We start from the raw sequence: 21,734 nt of genomic DNA, 5'->3' as shown, positions 1-21,734 counted from the left end.
CAACCAAAGCATCCAAGTACCACCTACAAGTCATGATCTCATAGGAACCCCAGAAATTCTCAGTGACCAACATGAGCGCGCGTGCACACACACTCACACATACATATAATAAATATTATAATAATAAACTTTATTTCATATAGCGCCTTTAAAGGTGGCTTCTCAAAGTGTTTTACAGAAAAAAAAAACAGTAACAACAACTAATAAAAAAGCACCATTTCAGTGAGATAGGTGAGACTGTTTAGTCGAGCAAAGCAGAGGTGAATTAATTTTTCGAGCCTTGACACAATTCACAACAGAGTCTAACAGATATTAAATCGTCAGGCATTTTCTTGACGGCAAAGGTCTCGCGGTGGATGTTGTAATGCGTACATTAATTTCTGGAGCAACCTCTCTAATTCGTGCAACTACACCGTTATGTCGGCTTGTCATTGCTCTAGCACCGTCTGTACAAACTCAGACCCATTTTATCCAGTCGAGGCCATTCTCTTCGATAAATTCATTCAGAAGCTGAAATATGTGCTCTCCTGTAGTTCCTGTTGGTAGCGGTTTACAGAACAGAAAGTCTTCATGGGACATGCCCTCAAACTCGTATCTAACGTAAACGAGCAAATTGGCCAAATCGACTACAGACTCGTCTAATTGCAGTGAAAAACATCTGCTCATCTTAACGCGCTCTATCAGTGTACTTTTGATATAATCCTTCATTTCAATAATTCTATGAATGACTGTGTCTTTCAGGGGGAGGGGGGCAGCAGGTCGAGCTGTTTAGCAGCTTTTTCTCTACACATAATACGTGTCAGCTCTTTTGCCAAGGTAAATAAGGTTCTTCAAAAATAGTGTAGCTTACCTGCTTTAGCAATACGCAAGCTTGCATTTTTCTGCGTTTCCGTTTTTATTTCCGTATTTATTTAAAGTTTTTATTTCATGCGCATGGGAGCGAAACACAGAGACGCTCGGTGTATTTTTCTCAAATTAGAACAGTTCTTAAATATTTTTCTGTTATCACGCTTTCGTGTGCTCACAAGATTACCTGCGTTTGTAGCACGTATTTCTATGCATTCCTGTGTTTAGAACGTTGGCATAGTTCCAAAATCACGCACATTCTCCTTTCTCCCTATTTGCTGGAGATACAGTAGCTTTTTTAAATAAAATTGGTCACTTGCATCCGTAGCACGCATTCCTATAGAGTGGTATAGAATTACAGAGTATCTCTTGTGTCCACTGAAGTATTAGCGCGCACTGTATCGTAGTACGTAGGCTGCGTATTCGACACGTATTAAAATACAAAATATGAAAACCCGTCCCGATTTTTCAGCGCACACGACACAGTTCCAGGGTCATTTGGCGTACCACTTGGCGGCACTCCACGTACCACTGCCGGTACGCGTACCACAGTTTGAGAACCACTGCTTTAAATCATTTGATTCCTTGATTCCTGTTGATTTATTTTACAAGTTGAACTAAAAAAGAAAAACTGAGGTGTTTAAAAAACACTCATGGAATCTGATACAATATTTCCATAATACTCCAAATGTGTGTTTTAAAATTTAAGCCACAACAGGCCACTGATCACAGCACGTCTGGACAATGATGACAAAATAAAAAGGCATTATTGGAGAATGCATTAAAATGTTAACATTCAATAAGACACACATTTTATGCCTGTGACAACTGAAAAAAAAAAACTTACTTGTACTGAATCTCCTTTCATACCCTAAAGAAAATGAGGACAACAACACACAACATGAGATACAAATCTTGTACGATACGTTAATGATATGGTATTGGAAGCCCCCGAACAACAGTGCATCACAAAATAGGGAGATTTCATATGTGGTAAAAAATAGAAAAAGTTGAAAGACAATAGGAAAAAGGGAATACTGATAAAAACATTGGTCCTAATTGGATAAAGTGTTAATAGTCAATTCTTCCATGATTCTGAGAAAACACATTGTAAGCAGGATGCTTAACTGACAAAAGGATGTGGATTTTAACTTTAGTTTAAGCTTGTGCATTTTTGTTGTATATACTGTATTCAATCCAGTTGGTTTGTATGCACAATGTAATGTAAATAAACACAATACAAAAACAAAACAAGGGAAGAAGTATCCAGTATTTACTAAATGACCCCAATAAAGGACACTTTCAGTATTTTAGTGTCCCCTAGATGCTACTTAATGTACCTCCACATTCTGCAAAAAATAAAATGAAAGCACAAAATTCTGGAAATCTCACAAAAACCATCTCTGAAAAGCTGATGTATTGCTTTGTTTTGTTTTTGTTCATTTTAGAAAAAAAATAGAAACATACCTGCATACCAGGGGAACCCTTAAAGAAAAAAAAAAGTATGTTTTAAATTCTTGTAGGAAATATGAAAAGTTACCTTTTCAACAAAGAACTTAATAGCCTTAAAATAATTATTAGGACATGCTGATATACAGTAGATGTTGTATACTTCGATTTATAATTAGATATTGCCTTCATGCAGAATGTCACTGAAAAAGAAACTGATGTACTGTAGAGTACCTGTATGTTTACAGTAAATTACCTGCAGGATCAACAAGAAAAGAACTGCCCATTTTATTTTATGCTAGTCTCAGAGCATCTTATCCAGGTTTGGTGCTATTCTAACAGAACATTTAGGACTGTTTGTATTTTTGCACCAGCTTTGGTTGATCGCATAGACTCCAAATGATTAAGTGATTTCAAAGAGCTACACAGCACACTTTGTTTCAAAGCTGTGTGGCAGACATACTCTCCAAACCCGGGGGCTCCCTCAGGACAGTGTTCTGGAATAGCCCATAAACAACAGGATGATCTGAGAACTGAAAAATCAATATCGGAAACTTTGGAATAAGACTGACACAAGACCTTAAAGTGCATACATGCACTGTAGTTTATAGATCGATATTGCTGTTACAGTTTTCACATGAATATGATCAAGTTTAACATTGCCTTGCAAAGGTTTTTCATGTTTTGTTGCTTTAAAGGTTGCAGTCAAGACACATTGAAGTAGCAAATAATACAGTACATTTGCCCAACCTACTCACATGTTCACAGCAAAAGACAAAAACAAAGTACATAAATGGAAGTAAATAATATGAAAAAAATGGAAAAGTCATGATTGCATAAGTATTCAAACTTTTTGCTGCAGCAAACCTTAATTAATGTGTACAAAATTATCTTCATAATCCACACAATTTGTTGAGTAGCCTCTATGTACAATATTAGTGGTTCTCTTGATTTGGGAATAAAAACATTGGTTTCTGTGAGGTTCCTTGAAGTGGCAGGGAATTTTGAGCAAACCCTCAACCATGAAGACTAAGGAGCTTTGTCAGGGATAAATGCACCAATCAGAGTGGTATAAAAATATTGAAGCTCGTGAAGAGCTTGGAGAGCTGTGTCATTAAGAAATGGAAGATACATCATACCACCCAGACAGAGCCAAGATTAGGCTGTCTCTCCAAACTGAGCAGCCAGGAGGAAATTGGTGTTAACTGGTTTTCAGTGCTGTGTAAATAGCTGAAAAATGGAAAAAAGAACATACATGTTGGCCTTTGCATCCTGTCGTGCCTGGAAGTCCAGGGTATCCTCTATCGCCCTAAAGACAATAAAGAAAATGACACACAAAATGGATTGCAATGACTATATACTAGTTCAGCTTTACATGCATGAATATTCTGTCTCCAACATGTCATGAGATGTTGTCTGTAGTATATTCACAGCTTATTTTTCCTAGTGCATAGAGACGCTCAAATTGTATCATATTGACAAAGTTCTTAACTAGCATTCACTTATGCAGACTTTATTTGCAAAAGGAGGTCATTACCAACAACAGTGTCAACTGCCAAAAAACACTTGTTGAGTTTTGATGCAAATAAAAAACTAAAAAAATATTGAAAAGATATATTTCAGTTCCAAACAGGGACAAAGCTGCTACAGCACATATGACGCTCATATATCACTTAAAACCACTGTGGGTAGTGGAAGCCGATCTAGCGACTAGACTAAAACAGCGCTTTCAATGACTATAATGTGAGCATCATTTAGAAGGATAAGGCTACATTACCCCTTTGATAAATCACAATACCATAATAATCCTAATATTTCTTTAAAAATACATACTGTAATAATCATACTCATCAACAGCCTAATTTCCATGAGGTGTCAGTATAGTCCTGTTGATATAGAGATGTAGAGGACAACCTTGCATGTCTGGTGTTTGTCCACCACTGTACTGTACCTTAGGTCCGTTGCATCCTGGCCACCCGGGAGGACCCATTGCACCCTCAATGCCTGGGAGGCCCTGAAAGGAAAGACGTTGTTCTCAGCTGAATTAACTTTATAAACTATGTAGGACAAGCCATAACTACCGAGTGCACACCAACCAAAGTGCATGGATTCGATCATTTTATGTTTTAAAGACCAGAAGCAGGAGCTTCTCTTTACCCCCCTTCCTCAACCCCCCCCTGAAATGTGGACCTGCCAGTTCTTGAGCATGTTAAGGGTGGCTGGGACCCCTAGTGGTCAGCACAAGAACACAAGAGAGAAGAAGATAACTTACGCCATCCTCGTTTGTATTATCTGCAAGTGTCACTCACAACTCCTCAAGGCTCCAAAGAGCATTCAGACCTACTGTACCTTGCCAGGAAGAAGCCTTTTTACTGGCTTCTCCATGGCACTTAGAGTTTCTTGAGACACAGTGGATTTAATCACAGTGCAGTGACCCGTATCAGTGACTACTATTAACTAGTGCCTCCTCCACTTCAGAGACTTGAAGAGAACACTGGATGATGCATGAATAATCTCTCTCCTGGACCCCCAGAAGTCTTCAAACCTCTTGTACCAGGAGGCCAGCCTTTTGGAATCTTGGCTTGTCTAGGCTGTGCTGAGGAATAATATTTTTTATCTGCATAGAACCTACACTTTGAACACAACAACTTCACCTGGAGCTGAGAAACCATAAGAATTTGCTGCTGCAAAGGGAAACTGACTAAACCCAAAAGTGCTTCACCATTTGTACACTTCCTCTTCATTTCTGTAGTCAACTCTTGACATTGGGGAAGCCCGGATTTAAATCATGGATCTCTAGACTATAGGGCCAAATCCACACTGTAAGGCCATTCCATGAACTGGCCAGGAGCCTCCTGTAGATGTGAGTATCGCTATCTTGAATTCAAAGTATTCAATGTTAATGACCTTGTGTAATTACAGGAGCTGTAAAAAGAAAATACAAATACTTACAGGAAGGCCAGGGGTACTTGTAAAACCGTGTTCTCCAGGGAAGCCCTAAGATGAATACAAGATGAAAATCATTTTGCTACATATACGTCATTTACTACCTCATCTCTGTCAACATTCATTTTAAATGAGAAACTTTATCTTTGACTTTATGTCCCTTTCAGAATATTGTCTGAAGTGTGGTGGGCAGCAGCCTTCAGGAAAACAGGGGGGACACAATTTTGCAATTACACAAAAGGTATTTTTATTCTGTCCATAACAGAACACCTTAGAAGTATAAGAGAACAAGAGCCAACATGTAGGCTCAATGCTCAGGTTAAAAAATTAAATAAATATATTTTATAAAATCATATCAAATTGTACAATGAGTACAGTTTTCATAAATATTGACAAACCAATGTCTGTAAAGTTGCGGATGAAAATGCCAAAGCACAGAGTATTAATTAGCGGCAAATGGAAAAAAGCAATACAGTATGTCACGGTTTTACGGTCCATTGTTCAAATTTTAAAATTTGACATATTTGAAGAAAAGAACAAATTGGTCACCATTGAGCCTTTCATTCCTGGTGGCCCTAGAAATCCTTTATCTCCCTGTAAAATAATAAAAACATACTTTTAAGCATCATTAGCACAAAATGCATTTCCAACAAATCCCAAAGTATGATTACATAAACAAACACTAATACACGTACTGTAGATCAATAATAGTGATAGCAACAGATTAACTTCAGAAAAACACAGTAGGAATACATTCCATAAACATGTTCTAAGCCCATAAAAGACGTTTCCCATTAAAAATAAAGAATAAGTCATGGGACTTAGTGTTACAGATCATGCCTATGAATGCATTTGCTGCCTAGTTGAGATGTACAGTAGTAACATCTTAGATTAAGAAAAACTATCAATGAACGGTTAAATGTTTTACTCAAATCCATAAAATGGAGACACATAAAATAAAACATCAGCAAAATAAGGTCAGTTCTTTTCTGGATTTTGTTTGTTGACATACTATAACTGGTTTTGAAATTACTGTTTTACCTCAGATAGCAGTCCTGCCCACGGCAGATTTTAATTACCTGAAAACTGAAGCAGGAATTAACACATGGTTGTGCTTTAAGTAATGATTTCTCTAGCTAGTATAATCACTGCTTGTGACAAACATTCCTTTTTCAATGAATCTATATGTGAACAAATAAATTAACTGTGTTTGCCAGTTAAAGGAAGATCTGATTTATTCTGAAATGTATTACTGTTGTATTTTTCTGAAGGGAATAAAGCAAATAACAAACAAACTGTTGCCAAACTGATTGATGGTTGATGCCAGGTATCATTTCAAATTAAGTAACTGACTAACAAGAAAGGTTCACAGACATAAGTGATAAGTTGCCATGCCAGTTTCACACTAAAATTGGAAAAAAAAAACTTTTACAGACTTTTTAAAACAAATGACCCATTTGTACTGTGTAGACAGAGATTGAAACTAAGGTATTGTAAATATACCTGAGACCTGAGACAGTCACTACTCAGTGTGTAAATCTACTGCATTTTGGGGATAAGGTTACTCAATAACAAAAGTGAGATCCATAAAAATGGGACATAAAAATGTTCTTTCTTATACAGACATGGACATCTAGAGATGGGCAGCTGCTTCAAGCTTTTTAAAAAGCTACAAAGGTGTGTATAGATCTCTTCCATCCAACCAGCTCCTTTTTTAAACTTCTCCCATCATGGAGAAGGCTTCAAAGCACTAAATGTAGTCCTGCTCCGCTCCAAAACAGCACCTTTCTAGAGGCCACTAGGAACCTTAATGTACTACAGTACTGTACATAGATCTTGGATGTTGCATTGATTAAATAATATGAATTGTGTATGTGTAAGCATAATATATGTTTTTGTTGTTTTTGTATCTCTGGAGGAAGTGAAAGATTTCAAACCCTGAGTATAGCCTATCTAGGAATGTGGAGAGATAAGATAATGTAGATAAAGTCTCCAATTTCTGATAGCATGAAGGCTTGTTTCCATCATCTCTTGATGAGCCTGGACAAGCACGTGTCTGCTCTCCAGTTTCCAAGCTCTACATGCCACATGTCTTCACAATTGAAGGAAGACATTGTTACACAAGCAGCATTAGGACATGACATACGTTTGTGTCTCATGAAGACAAGAGGGGACTTCAGGACCATCTAGACATTTCTGCCAAGTCCATCACACTTGGATATCTCCAAAAACTGGTCTATTGTTCGCAACAGTAAGCACATCTTTCTGAACGTAAGCACCATCCTCACTATACATTATACAAAACTTTGATTCATCATGGAAGAGGACTTAGCTCCACTGCTTGCCAGTCCACCAAAAGTGACCTTAGTCCACCCTCCACAAAACTGATGACAGAAAGGCATTGCTGTGTTGAGAAGCGGCGCATATCAGTTCTTACTTGTGCTTGTCTTTTGTTACTTTCACCAGGCTTGACCTACAAGTGAATTTGCTTCCTTACCCGTGCCTCACTAATAAAGTGATTAAGTGTTTATGCAAGAGTCAAAAACATTTAATGAATATCCCAATTTCATATTCTTTATTCTACCAAAAGCTACAGGACACGCACTAAGTGGTATCTTTCTTGCTCATAACAAGTCTGGTATTGTATCAAGACACTGAGCTAAAGAGAAGATAGTAATGAAAAGAGTGAAGAATTAAAACAATCGGCACCTTTGGACCTGGAGGGCCATGGGGACCTTCATGACCCCGAAATCCTTTCAATCCAGGGAGCCCTGGCGGACCTGGAACACCTTGTGCACCCTGCAGTGAGACGCAGTAAACAGTGTTATTTCTCATTGTCCAAACAATTACACTTCCATTTCTTTTTCATGTAATACTTATTGAGTGTGTAAAATGTATGGTATACACCAGCATTTCTACATGATATACCTACTGTAAAGTACCCCCTAAAATACTGGAACAGAAATGCCCAAACAGTATTTTTGACTGTTATTTAGTCAAGCAATTTGTATTTGTATTTTTGAAATTTGTATTGAAAGTAACATGAATGTTATGTACAATATGAAACATGTTTATTTTGGGTAATTTCAGGCATACACTTGTTACTATTGGAACAAAATCATACTGTGTGTTCAATGCGGTAATTCAAAATGACCATAAGTACTGAGTCCAGTTCTATACACTTCAAAATTCCATCTCCTGCTATCTTTGGCAACATCATCAGTAATGACGACTGAAACAGTTTCATAGACTGTTCATAGCCATGCAAGCTCAGACCATGACATTACCTCCACCGGGCTTCAGAATCTTAGAATTAACAAGACATAAATATATCCTCCTGTTATATAATTGAAATAAACGTCCATGTAGTTTTCACTTGTGACAAGTGGTTCATGTTCCATTGTTGATACTGAAGAAGTTCACTGGATTGACTTCATTAATGACTTTGAGGATTTTAAACACTAGTTCTAGGTCTTCTCTTTTCTAGACTAAAAGCACTAGAGAAGGAAATATTTAAACCTGTCAATGTACAGAAGTCTTAGAATGTATCCGGTTGCTCTTTTGTGATCTGATTGCAAAGCAGTTAAAGAATGAAGGAGACCCAGATTCTTTGTTCATAACAGACCATAATTTTGACCTTCAACGAACCTCAGTCCAAACTGGAATGTATATATTATTGTACTATATACAGTATACTGTATTAAGAAGGGTTATTTCACACTAAATCACCACCAATCCAGGATTGTCAGCATGTAAATTTCCCCCAAAAAAATGAAAGATAAAGAACATTCTGGTTCCTAAAATTTTATTTTTATGCATTCTATCTGGATACTTATAAAACCAACATAGCTGACTTCGCACAGCCAGTTGCAAAGTAAGGCTACTGTACCTTCACTAGCTAAGTTATCTTTGTGAGTGCAATCACCACATAATGCCAATAGAGGGCACTCCATAATTGGAAAGGTCTTTTTCTTCGTAGGAAATACACTTGGAAAAAGTTAAATTTTGCAACTACCCTTCTTGTCTTAAGAAATCCCTTTGCTCAACTATTCAGTATTGTATAACCCTGTATTTTAATACTAAGAACAACAGAAGAAAATACCTGTATATAATGCCACATGAAAATAGAATTTTTCAAAAACATACTTGACACATCAAAACGTAAGAATATATACCATACACCATGTACCATTTGTTATCCATAATGCGACAAATCAAGAAAATATTTTTAAATTCATGACGTTTCTTGTTTGTGACGGATAAAGTCTTTTTTGAAGAGCGATCAATATTTTATTTTCTCTGACAGAGTGATCTACCTATTAAACTCAGTACGCCACTGTGTTTTTGGCACACTTTATTTTCAAGTTCACTTTGAAATGAAGCAATGCCGCAGCGTGACAGTATGATAACTGTATGACTCCTCTTAACCTAGATGCACATGCTGTGCAATTCATAGTAAGAGCCTGAGACGGTTTCAATCAGATTCTTGGAAATAATCAGATTTACATTTGTAGTGTGGGTACTCCTGGGAGGTCTACAAGAATTTGTGAAGAACTTTAAACATAAAGGCTCAATTTCATTCATTTCAATTACACCAGGCATTGCTTCACATGACTAGTTTTCTAAGGTTCTGACACGAAACCACAGCTACAGGTAGTAAAACATTGGGAAATCATGACCAAGTGTAAAGAAGTATGGGATACCATGATACCATCCAACTACCATTAGAAAGCTGCTTACACTATATCTGGTGAGGGTTATGCCCATTGCAGGGCAAACACATGTATTGGGACCAGTTAACCTGATCAATAGGACCAAGACACCAGCTGTGGGGAATCATGGAAAAGCGGTTTTAAGAATATGAGAAACATAAAGGAATACTGTCAAAAGTGATATATACTTTAGATTTGTTATCATGAACATTCAGTTATCTCATTTAGTTGGTAGTACTTGTCCAGCCAATTTATAAAAGAGGCCAGGGTATCAACGTCTAAAACATGCCTGAGTAGTGCCTATTCTCCTTGGTTTTAAATGAATTTTATACAATCATTTCTACTTGTGTCCTTTGGTTTATTTCACAGGTGATTCTGAAGAGGTCCATTGTATTGACATTTGAGAACTTTAAATCAGATCCCTATTCTCTTTTCAAGGTTGAGAAGATTTAGTTATTTTAGTCTGTCAATTAAGGACATTCCTGCCCTGGAATGCAGCTGTAGACTGTACTGGACTGATTGCAAAGCAGTGATAACATCTTTGAAAACAAATTTTTACAAAACTATTTCATTTTCAAACAGTCTAAACAAGGTTTGGCTAATGCGTTGTACAATTTAAACATGATATTCGCTGATTTAAATTTTTCACATTTTCTTAAATATCTTGACATCCTGTTTGCATTTTTTACAGCTTCCTCATTTTGTCCAGACAGTATACATAAACAAAATTATTGTTCATAGTTAGCCTCTACAAGCTTATTGTGTCCAATCTCCATATTTATAGTGTGCTATTGCTACCTGCATATAACATTCTGTATGCGTCTCCACTAAATATCATCTTCTAAGTCTTGTCCAGGCTTGAATTTTGTCTAGGTCTGTTAGCTAAGGTCTGTATTTCCTTAACTACTGCTACAGTGTTTCTTCCTAGTTTGGTAACATCTGCAAAGTTGATTAGATTATTAACTACATCAGACTCTATAACATCAACATAAATAAGGAAATAAGGAAGAGCAGTGGAACTCACATACTATAGATTGCTGTAGTAATTCATTAATTATATCATCCCAATTGGAGCATTTACCCTTTACCTGTGCTCATATAAATATAAGAAATGCTCCAAACTAGAGGAGGTCATTCAGCCCATCTGATACATTTGGTAACTACTGTAGAAGCTTTTACATCCAAAGATCTCATCCAGTCATTTCACGAAGGAAGCCGGAGTACTGGCTTCAACCACATGGCTGGGTAGCTTGTTCCAGGCTTCCACAAAACTTATGGGTAAAAAAGTGCCTCCTATTTTTCATTCTAAATCTAAATGCACTTCCATTGTCATATGCTGGCTTGGTCAGTACCATCGAGGATTTTGAATACATGTACTGTATCGAGTCCCCTTGATATGAAAATAAAGCTTTTCCATACACCTTTCATCTGTGTTTGCCTGCAAAGCTCATCCTTCATTTTGGCCACATATTCATCTTTTGTAAATGTAGAGATTCCTCCTCTACTGTACAGAGTGCCTAGTGCAGTAATGAACAATCCTGAGCCAATCCTATCAGCTGGTTCTCTAGGTCTCTTAAAAACACCAGCACTAGAAGAGCTGTTTAATTGGTCCCATTAAGCCAATTCTGAGCTGATTTAGGTCATTAAGAGCTGGGTTGGAATTAAGGACCATGTCTGGCCTAGCGCCTTTTTAAAAGTAAAAACAAAACTTTACCTTGTTTATTGTTTGGGGTGGAAAGCTTAAAGAACATCTGGGACAAAACTGTGACCATCCTTCAGTGCTCCAGGACCAGACATTATTTTATTGAATAATTGATCAAGAACGTACAGGTGCTCCTAATCTTTGGAAACAGGTGACCTATAAGATGGACTGGGAATCTCCAATGACCAGAACTGGAGACTCCCAACACTACGCTTTACCAGGAAGTACATCTTGCAAGGAGAAACTATGGAAAAAGCAAAACAGATTGTTTTGAATAAGCTAGGCTGTAAGTGTACCCCACATATTGTATAAAATGTATAGACTGAAGAAGTCATATGTCAGTTCTGCAATTTTTAAAGAATTATTATTCAAGGTTATTTCCACCAAATTTCTAACTGTTTCTTCCAATGCTGGGCTGCAGGAGAACCAGAGCTTATCCTTGCAAGCTACTGTATGTGCGCAAGGCAGGATGCACCCTGGATAAGACACCAGTTTTTAAAAGGCAAAAGACATTTTACAATGTTTTCCAAACAAATTTTAAATTGCTAAAAGATTTTATATTTCGGTTCAGTATATGGTATGATATATATATATATCATATTTGAAACAGAGCGTGCTAATACTTTAAATTACTTGTAAGCAAAAGTCTATATATGAATGTACTTTTCTCCACATTTATATGCTTGTTTTCTGTATCAGCTTTTACTTGTACTCTAAAAAACCCCTTGCACGTGTGAAACAAATTGTGATAAAAATATTCATTTGTGTAGTTGTCCCCAGGAAACTGGATTTGTTGGAACCTGTATGAGATGTGACATTTTCTAAGCACATGTACCTGTATAACTGCTGAACAGTGTTTTTTATGAGGATGGTGAAGAGAGGGAGATTTTAAACTACATCACACATGAACAGCTGCTGCTAACACAATGGAACTCAAATGATGTGTTACAGAAAATATCTTGTCAGGCCTGGGACCAACACCATACAAAATTGATGGCATTATCACAATAAAACACGAATTGAATGTACCTACTCAGGTTAAATGCCCTTGTACTTCGCATGCAAGTGAAAGTGTCCTCTGTCTAACAGATAATCAAAAGTAAGTTCCAAACAACTGCCTTCCAGAGAGATTTAGATCCTTTACGACAATGCCAAATAGTGTCTCATTCATTTACCAAAAATGAGAGTAAATCTAGCATTTGCTATGAAAGACCATTTCAATGAGCATTATGTCAGGAAAAATGTTTTATCAGCTTTTATCAGATGAAGGCATGACTGAAGTTGGTTGAGTATTAAAAACATGAATGCATGGGTATCAACAAGATAAGACGAATGTGTTTAAAGAAAGTGATGATTTACAAATCTAATCTAAAAGATCATTTCTGGTCATTTAAGGTGATGTTTTCCAAACTACAGTATATGCCATGGCACACTGGTGTGTGTAAAATGGTCTCAGGTGTATACCGCAATCGGAAGCGATTGAGTAAAATTGGTAAATTGTGTAAAATTGGGATATTGAACCAAATATTAAGCATTTTACTGAAACCCTGTTCAGACTGTGCTTGTTGCTCACAGTAGTGCAGCCCCTTGTTTGACAGGGGTTCCTTATATGCCGTCCACTGGGTATATACAAACCGCATTGCTGAAAGGCCAATGTTATCTACAGTACAGTATGTTAGGATGTTTAAAAAATCAGAATGCTTAACAACAGCTGTTATACTATTCAGGACATTGATCAAAATGTACTGTTACTACACTTCCTGCACACCTCATTTTTTAAAGTAGTTTATTGAGGACCTCACACTGTTAAAGAGTTTCTACAGAAGAAAGGTTTATTGTTTTGGAAGTTGAGAAATACTAAAAAACTCCCTCAGGTGATGAAAACAATTGCACGACATTCAAGAGACTGTTGTAAGCAGTCATTTTCAATTACCACCCAGGAAATGACTAAATGTGGCAGCTTGGTGATCTTTTGCATTGCATTCCATCTCATTATAGTTGCCACACGTTTTCTGGTGTGATTCAAAAAACAGAACTGGAATTGTTTTAAAAGTATCTTCATGGCTGAACTTTATCATTCTTATAGTAAATTATTGTTTCATTAATTAATTCACAATACCTGATGGGATCATTTTGGAATCAGCATAGTGTAGTGGATAAGTGTCTGTTCTCAAAACTAAGGAGTTGGGGATTCAAGTCCATGCTGCAGATACTCTCTCTGTGCCTTGAGTGAGGTACCATTTTAATAGCACTTTTTAATTGAATGAAACACAGACTCAAGAAGGCACGGTATGAAAGAGGATACATTTTCTAAAGGTTTTATGCATGGATTTGCATGTTTAAGGCCCATATTTTGTGGTTTGAGAGACATTTTCAAATCTTATAAATGGGGGCTTTCAGAGACAGATTACAGAATTACTCCGTTTAAACCCCAGCTAGGGTTAGGGTTAGGATTCGTAATACAATACTTTTGTAGATGCTTTTTAGCTTCACTGCTGTATTTTGGGACTGAAGTGAACTTTTCTGAACTTTTTTGAAGTTAATTTTTTTGTTCGGAAATATTTGACTGCTCGTATTGCACTGTGCATTTTGAGAATGGTATTCCAAAACTGAGTCAAATTAAATGTGTTAAGACAACCCATTCCATTGTGTAAACCCTCTCAATCTTGTCAATTCAAATGGAACCAGAAGGAAAAATGGAGTCAAAATTTGAAGGTTCTTGTAACTCTAACCCTAGCCTGGCCTGAAAGCAGCATGCTCATGTACGGTACCTTACATCTCAAATGCTCCAGCCCAACCAGCTGGATGAATGGGGACCATGCTGGTTGTGGGCTCTGTGATGGACTGGCGCAGAGTCACGTGCTCTCTGATTGTTTTCTGCCTAGAAACCAGAATGGACTCTGGCTCGATGAGCCTTGTGTGGGGCCCCAAAGGAAAAACCTACCTACTCTTCTTTAACCAGATACTCAATGCATTAAAACATTATTACTCTTACCTTGTCACCTTTCATTCCATCACAGTAACAATTTGATTTGCCAGTGCACAAACAACCCTGAAAAGCAAGGACAAGTCAGTCAGACAGCAATATTCTCAGCGCTTTTTGGCACAAACTTTCCCACAGTAACCTGTCTACAGAATAACATCACAATTGCCTATGAGAGTTGTTTCTGGGAGTGTGAGGACATCTGAGGCAGATATCAAAAGGAATGTCTCGCTTTTCTGGATAACAAGATTCCTTTCCCCAAAATCCAAGCCTTTTTCCTCACTTGTTCTTTCAGTGTTGTTGCATGTGGTCACCTCTTCAAACCAAATTAGGAATGCTAACAGATATCTGTATTATAGTTTCATTCCTAAATGTTTATTTTGAAATAATTTCCCTGATTCCCTGAAAAGTTTGATTATTTAAAACTGGTGTGAAGATAACAACTCTTTTGTAGACCTCGATCCAGACATTTTGTTTTAAGGAGGTTTGTGTATATACAGATATCTTGTGTATGGAAAAAGACCCTTTCAAACGTCCTTGAAGACATTTCTCACTAGAACACCACATCTTTATGTTCATTATCTTCCCAGGACAAAAGTGAATTCTTCTTCAACAAGAAGAAGTCTGCTTAATCTCTTTAACAGCTTGTTCTTGTAATTCTTACATCAACAATACCTTGTTTAGTATTTCAAACAGTGAGAAAGTTAAGATCAGTATGGCATTGTCACGTATTTTAATCATTAATTTAAATCGCTATTATAAAAGAGAGAAATGGCATTTTTCATAAGAACAGTTACAAATGAGAGAAGGCCACTGTATTTTTCTAGTCCGTTTGGTAGATAGTAGTTAGTTAAATGATCCAAGGATCTCATGCAACAGTTACTCGAAAGACGCCAGGGTATCAACTTCAACAACATGGCTGGGTAGCTCGTTCCACACTCCCACCACTCTGAGTAAAGAAGTACACCCTGTACCTTCATGCACTTCCACAGAGTTTCCACTCTTGTTCTCTGATTCACGTGTCACTGTTCAGTTATTTTCAAAGTGTGTGACTGGGGTCATTTAAGGTTATGTGTTATATATTATTTCTTGAAATAATCAAGTTTAAAAAAATAGTGAACTAGATGGCACAGTGGTGCAGTGGTTAGCATTGCTGCCTCACAAGACTGGGGCCCTAGGTGAAATTCCAGTTTGTATGTTCTCCCCCTGTTTGCATGGGTTTCCTCTGGGTGCCCTAGTTTCCTCCCACAGACCAAAACCCACATACTGGTAGGTGAATTGGCTTCTGGGAAAATTGGCCCTGATGTGAGTGTATGCATGTCTGTGTGTGTCTGTGCACTGGACTGGTGTCCCATCCAGGGTGTATCCCGCCTTGATCCTGTTGCTGCAGGCATAAGGCTCTGGCTCCTCTGCGACTCTCAATTGGATGTTAGAAAAGGAATGGATGGAAAAACACTAAACTATAAAACTGTTGATTGATTTTATTATTTGTCTTACATAAAGCATGTTCTACAATGTAATCAATGACATTAAGTAAAATCTAAATACCAGTGTTTACCACAGGTTGCCAGAATTAGGTCATTACCTAGTATTTTTTTTGTTTAATTGAGAATAAAAATAATTCAAATTCATCTGTTCGATTGCACTCACCCCTATCACATATGTATAGAAGGCAGCAAGGTAGACTGTACAAGAATACCAGATAATCTTATATCAAGTTTAAAGGTCTTCACCCCAGTTTTTTTTCTTTTTTTCAATGTAGTAGAATATTTCTTTGTTAAATGATTGTTATGACTTCTAATGAGAGATATCATCTGCATTGCACTGAGACTCAGGTGAGAGATACTGATACAGTTCCTGCGTTGTTTGGGTTTTTGAAGGCATGCAGCAGGGAACAAATAACTCAGGATCTACTGAGAAATCAGAGACAACAGAAAGCCTGGCAGACCAGGTGACTCTATCCACACCTTACACACAGTCACCTCAGGCAGACAGCAGTATGAGATGCCCCATCAGCACTTTCAAGACAGTCGAAGACAGTTTGCAGTCACAAATGAAAAGCTTTCTGATTCCTTTAGTAAAGATCTTTTCAGTGTAATCAAGCCAGTTTACTGTGTAAAAAACTAAAACACTGGGACAACATATTTTCTCTTACTCTATATACTGTATGTGGTGAACTCAGAATTTCTATTTGAAATAAAAGCGTTTTGGATAATTTTATTTTTTTAAACTACCAAAGCTGTTTTCTTTGATTTAAAATATGTAAAAAAGTAGATTTACTACCCCACAGGCAACAGACTTTCATAAGAAAACAAAATCCAAATTAAAGAGTAATCTGTCTTTTTTTTACAAAACATCACGTAGCTGTATCATGAAAAAAGGTCTAATGTCTATTGCTATTGCATAATGTTAATGTCAAATTTGGTCATTTTCACACATTTTGTACATAACCACAAATTTAAATTTAATAACATAACAATTATTTCATAATGCACATTTGTAGCATCCACTAATCACAGTACAGTCATGCCAAGAATTCTCTTGACTTCTGATCCAGAAGCCTACAACACAAAAACCCACAGAAGAAGACGTTTTAAATCTGGAGCAGTCGCCAGGTACAGCACTAAACACTACACAGCCCTTAATCAAAGTATTAAGCCTCATTCCTCCAGAGACTCATCCCTCCAGAGTACAGTATATGGGTCTGTTTGTTTTCTAGTTTTGCAGTTTAATTTTTCCTCACTCATACACTATATATATAATTATATCAATAAATTAAAGAATTAAACATTCATTATATTTCATGAAACCTAAAATTCACAGTAATTGAAGAATAAGTACCTATCCAACTAAAAAAGATGTTTCAATCTGAACACTTGAAATTCCTTACAGCCATCTGCAGTGAATTGCCTATTGAGGTGTACTTGTGAATGCAATGACAAGGGTGTTGCCATTAGAGGACGCCAAAAAGGCAGTTACAAGTGTAATGTGAATAGCTGACACCTACAATATGGTGAATAGTTGACTGGCAATTGGTTGGAATGTAGGAATTTTCACAATTAGATTGGTGACCTAATGTATATACATTCTGTCAGTCGATCATTTAGTGTCAGTATTAGTAACTATTTTATCATTTTTAAAATAGAAGCCATATCACCCTGCAGCTCACAACTGGCAACCCACTGAAGCTAAGCAGGTGTGAGCCTGGATAAAAGACCTCCTGGGAAATACTAAGGTTGCTGCTGGAAGAGGTGTTAGTGGGGCCAGCAGGGGGTGCTAACCCTGCAGTCTATGTGGGCCCTAATGCCCCAGTATAGTGATGGGGACTGTAAAAAAGCCTCCGTCCTTTGGATGAGATGTAAAAGTAAGGTCCTGACTCTCTGTGGTTGTCAAAAATCCCAGGGTGTTTCTCGAAAAGAATAGGGGTGTAACTTCAGTGTCCATTGGCCCTTACCAATCATGGCCTCCTAATAATCCCCATCTATGAATTGGCTTCATCACTCTGTTCTCCTCCCCATTATTGGTGGTGGTGGAGGGGAGTCCCCATTACCTGTAAAGCTCTTTGAGTGGAATGTCCAAAAAAACACCATATAAGTGTAAGCTATTATTATTAAAACCCATCATTATAAAGACATGAGCTGCTCCCTGAACGTTTTTTATTAACATGGGAGTTAGAGTATCTTCATTTCTCCATTCTGAGGTGAGAATCCAGTGTACCTCTATTGGCCATTATGCAAGCAAAAGCACAAAAAAACATGCTGCACTGTCACAACCAGAACAAAGTAAAGCTGTATTCTTACCTTGGGGTGTTCACACCCCCCTGGGAGTGCAAGATGCTGGAGTTTTTTAGAATTGTTTACATATTCTTAATCTTATTGCAAAATTAACATATACATTTATAAAAAGTGTGTAATTTCTCGTGTACTCTTAATTTTAAATTAAGATCATTTAAATTATTGCAAAATTAAAATATGTAATTCTCTTTCATTCTCTAGTTATGATGTATGTTAGGTTTAAAGTAAAAACCTACTTCAACAATTTTCAAGAAGCACAGTGAAAACAGATTTTGAGAACCAAAGGGGTGCAGGCTGCAGTAAAGACTGAAAACCACTGATCTAAAGCATTCCTAAAGGAAATGTGAAATATATATATATATGACCAATAAAAACAATCAATAAAGGACGTTGTGTGCCTAATAAAATATGAAAAAACAATCAAATCTATGCATTTTCCAAGAACACACCAAACATGGAAGGATTCTAAAAATAACTCTGCAGTCACACACACCTACAAGGAAGAGGTTAAATTGCCTTTTAAGTAAAGGAACCTGACTATGCTGTTACAGTTTCTGTGCCATGGAACTTGTACATCTTTCTACAGGAACGCGTTTTTCAAATTAAAAATCACAAAGTGTGACTTATGGGCATCCCCGTCTCCACAGAGACACCTAGAACTAAGATTCAGAAAATATTTTACCTGTAGCTGAACTGGCAGCAAAAGTCAATTAATTAATGCCTATTCACTTCGGTGAATTATTGCTTGGGAGAATTGTGAAGTCATAGTCACAGTCCATGATCTACTGGCTCCAGTACAAAAAAGCAACATACCAGACACGAAGATAATAATCTCACAATTCATCTGATCGTGATCTGGAACACATACAGTAGGTGAATGCATTAATTTCAGGGCAGTACCTGCTGTGTTTGGGGTACATTATTGTACATCAATCTTATTATTCTTAATAACTCTTGAAAGCTGTGCTGCAATAAAGTCACACTGCCATTTTATTGGAAATGAAATGTAAATTGTATAACTACAAAAATTCAAAGCATGAAAACACCTCCTCTAAATATGCATCTAAGGGGAACAATGGTCTTATTATATTATATTAAAAATGTCTGAGAAGCAGATCCTCAAAATAAATTTGGAGTTAAATAAATACAATGGCTAAACTACTCATATTAATATTTTTGTGCCAAAGATATTACACACAGTAACAATAAACATGAAAAAGATTCACCCTAGTTTCAAGGAGCAATCAGAATCCGGTATTTCAATAATTCAGTAGATCCATCCTATAATAACAGCATAAATGTTGTGAATTTGGTGTTCACCACACACTTGGGGGAACAAATCATGCTCCTATCTAAGAAAATCTGTGAGTAACCTAGAAAAACAGGTACAGATGTTTATTAGTTCATAGAGGGTTACTAAACCCGGTTGGTTCACACATTTGTTATTAATTGGGACTATTTGTTATTCAGTGATCTTTAATTCACCTTGATCAGAGTTTTTAAAACCTGAGTACCAAGATCCAAGGCAAACTGTACATAATTGCAAAGTCAAAGTGTTGTAGGAGCTAATGCATCTCATGGTCAGGTGTTCCTTATCTTTAACATACTTTGCTCCTTCCTGCACATGCGTAAAGGGTGTTTTTTTTACAGAATACAGGTGTAGGGGGATTAATAGATATCTGAAAACAAAATGGCCAACAAAATAGCTTTGATTTCAATTAAATATAGTGTAGATAGAATTGCATTTCTGCATAAGGAAGGAAAAACTGTGAGTGACGAGAGCTCTTGCGAAGCAGAACGTGCCCCTGTGAAGTCAACGTAAGTTATGACTACGTCTCAGACATTGCTGAGAACAAGATAACTTCGTGTACTTTGCCACTGGAAACAACATATTTAGCTCCTTATATCTGCAAGAGAAAATATGTGCTGGTTGAACGTCTCAATCAGATCAAAGTTTTATGGCAAAGCAAAAATAATATACAGCATTTTTTGTTATGGGAGGTTAACAGACCTGTATAAGGGTAACATGTTTAAAAAAAAGAAGCATTTTTGCTTTAAAAAAAGTCCTCTTTTGTTTTTATCATCAAGAGCTGGGAGACACGGGTAGGAAGAAACCTCTTTAATGTGCCTGTAGTGTTTTACCTGTGTTATGACATGCCATTATGCTTGCAAGTCAGTACATATTCTGTTAATTTCTTCCTGCAATACACACTATATTTAAACTATAAAACATCAACTAAAAATCATTTAGTATTTTAGACTCTAATTATTGTTCTACAATTAAAGTGTAATTGTGTATTATTGTTAACAGGAGCTACTTAAAATTCAGACTGAATTTCAAATTGGAATTCTCAATGCCAAATAGTGCATTAATTTCAGTAGTCATACTTAAACACAAAAATGAACATTATAATGCACAAAAGCAAGCATACATTTATTGCATACAAGATTATATATATATTGCTTACCCTTTTCTTTTTAAAAAAGAGTCAGAAAACTTTAGGTGAGCTTTTTTTCCTTCCTCTCTTTTAAATGTGTTATTTGTCACTGATGTAATCTAACATTATATCACCAGAAGCTTTTAAAATCCTGTAGTTTTTAATGCCATAGATGTAGCAATGGCAACAGAAGCTAATGTTGAAACAGGACTTAACAGAGTCGCCAAGAATGATCAATTCCCTTCATGAAGATTATATTTGTAAAGAATTTCTGTTTAGAGCTCTCCATGGTGCTGATTTATTTAATATACACTAAGTATTGACTTTTGGAATAAACTGACATACAGTACTGTAGAAAACATAACAATAATCTATTTTAATGTACAGTAAATCCACATTACATTTGTAATTATTTAAAAAATTAGTTTGAATGTATTACATCAGAAATAAATCTTGTGGAAATTAGAAAAAGGAGATACTTCCCACATGTTTGTGGAAGTAAGGCATTAGGATAACTGCATACCATGATTGTCTTTTTCCTAATCATGAAGATGCTAGCAGACTTAAACCCTTATATTTCACATGCTGGTGACAGCACATAACTTACAAAATATACAAAAAATACCAGTTCAGACACTTACTGAGTGTGTTGAATTTTTGAAGTTACAGATTCAAGCTGTGTTTTATCAGTTATGGGCATCACCAGAACATGTGCTGAAGAATGTTCAGTTTATTCACATTCAGGACTCCTTTAAGTCTCCTTAATTCACCTTACATGAATCAAATCTGTCTGCACGATCTGATGTGTGTCTTTTACTAGACTAAACATGTCTTGCGTCTCAAAAATTTTGTTTTCGTGGGGTG

The 21,734-nt window shown here is 36.6% G+C and overlaps 1 protein-coding gene across 1 annotated transcript in view; it reads right to left on the bottom strand.

Moving 5' to 3' along the window:
* LOC148836564 (uncharacterized) overlaps window positions 1–21,734 on the bottom strand; it is a 68,261-nt gene that overhangs the window by 39,875 nt on the left and 6,652 nt on the right. Inside the window, exons 2-9 of the mRNA XM_088912740.1 lie at window positions 14,651–14,707; window positions 7,951–8,040; window positions 5,791–5,835; window positions 5,248–5,292; window positions 4,247–4,309; window positions 3,551–3,604; window positions 2,314–2,331; window positions 1,694–1,717 (exon numbers count right to left, since the gene is read on the bottom strand). Coding sequence (XP_088768866.1) covers window positions 1,694–1,717; window positions 2,314–2,331; window positions 3,551–3,604; window positions 4,247–4,309; window positions 5,248–5,292; window positions 5,791–5,835; window positions 7,951–8,040; window positions 14,651–14,707 — 396 coding nt within the window. The remainder of the gene's footprint in view (window positions 1–1,693; window positions 1,718–2,313; window positions 2,332–3,550; window positions 3,605–4,246; window positions 4,310–5,247; window positions 5,293–5,790; window positions 5,836–7,950; window positions 8,041–14,650; window positions 14,708–21,734) is intronic.

This window comes from Atractosteus spatula, chromosome 4 (assembly GCF_055471065.1).
Source record: "Atractosteus spatula isolate fAtrSpa1 chromosome 4, fAtrSpa1.hap1, whole genome shotgun sequence".
Classification (NCBI taxonomy): Eukaryota; Metazoa; Chordata; class Actinopteri; order Semionotiformes; family Lepisosteidae; genus Atractosteus; species Atractosteus spatula.
This window is presented reverse-complemented; position numbering and strand designations above follow the sequence as displayed.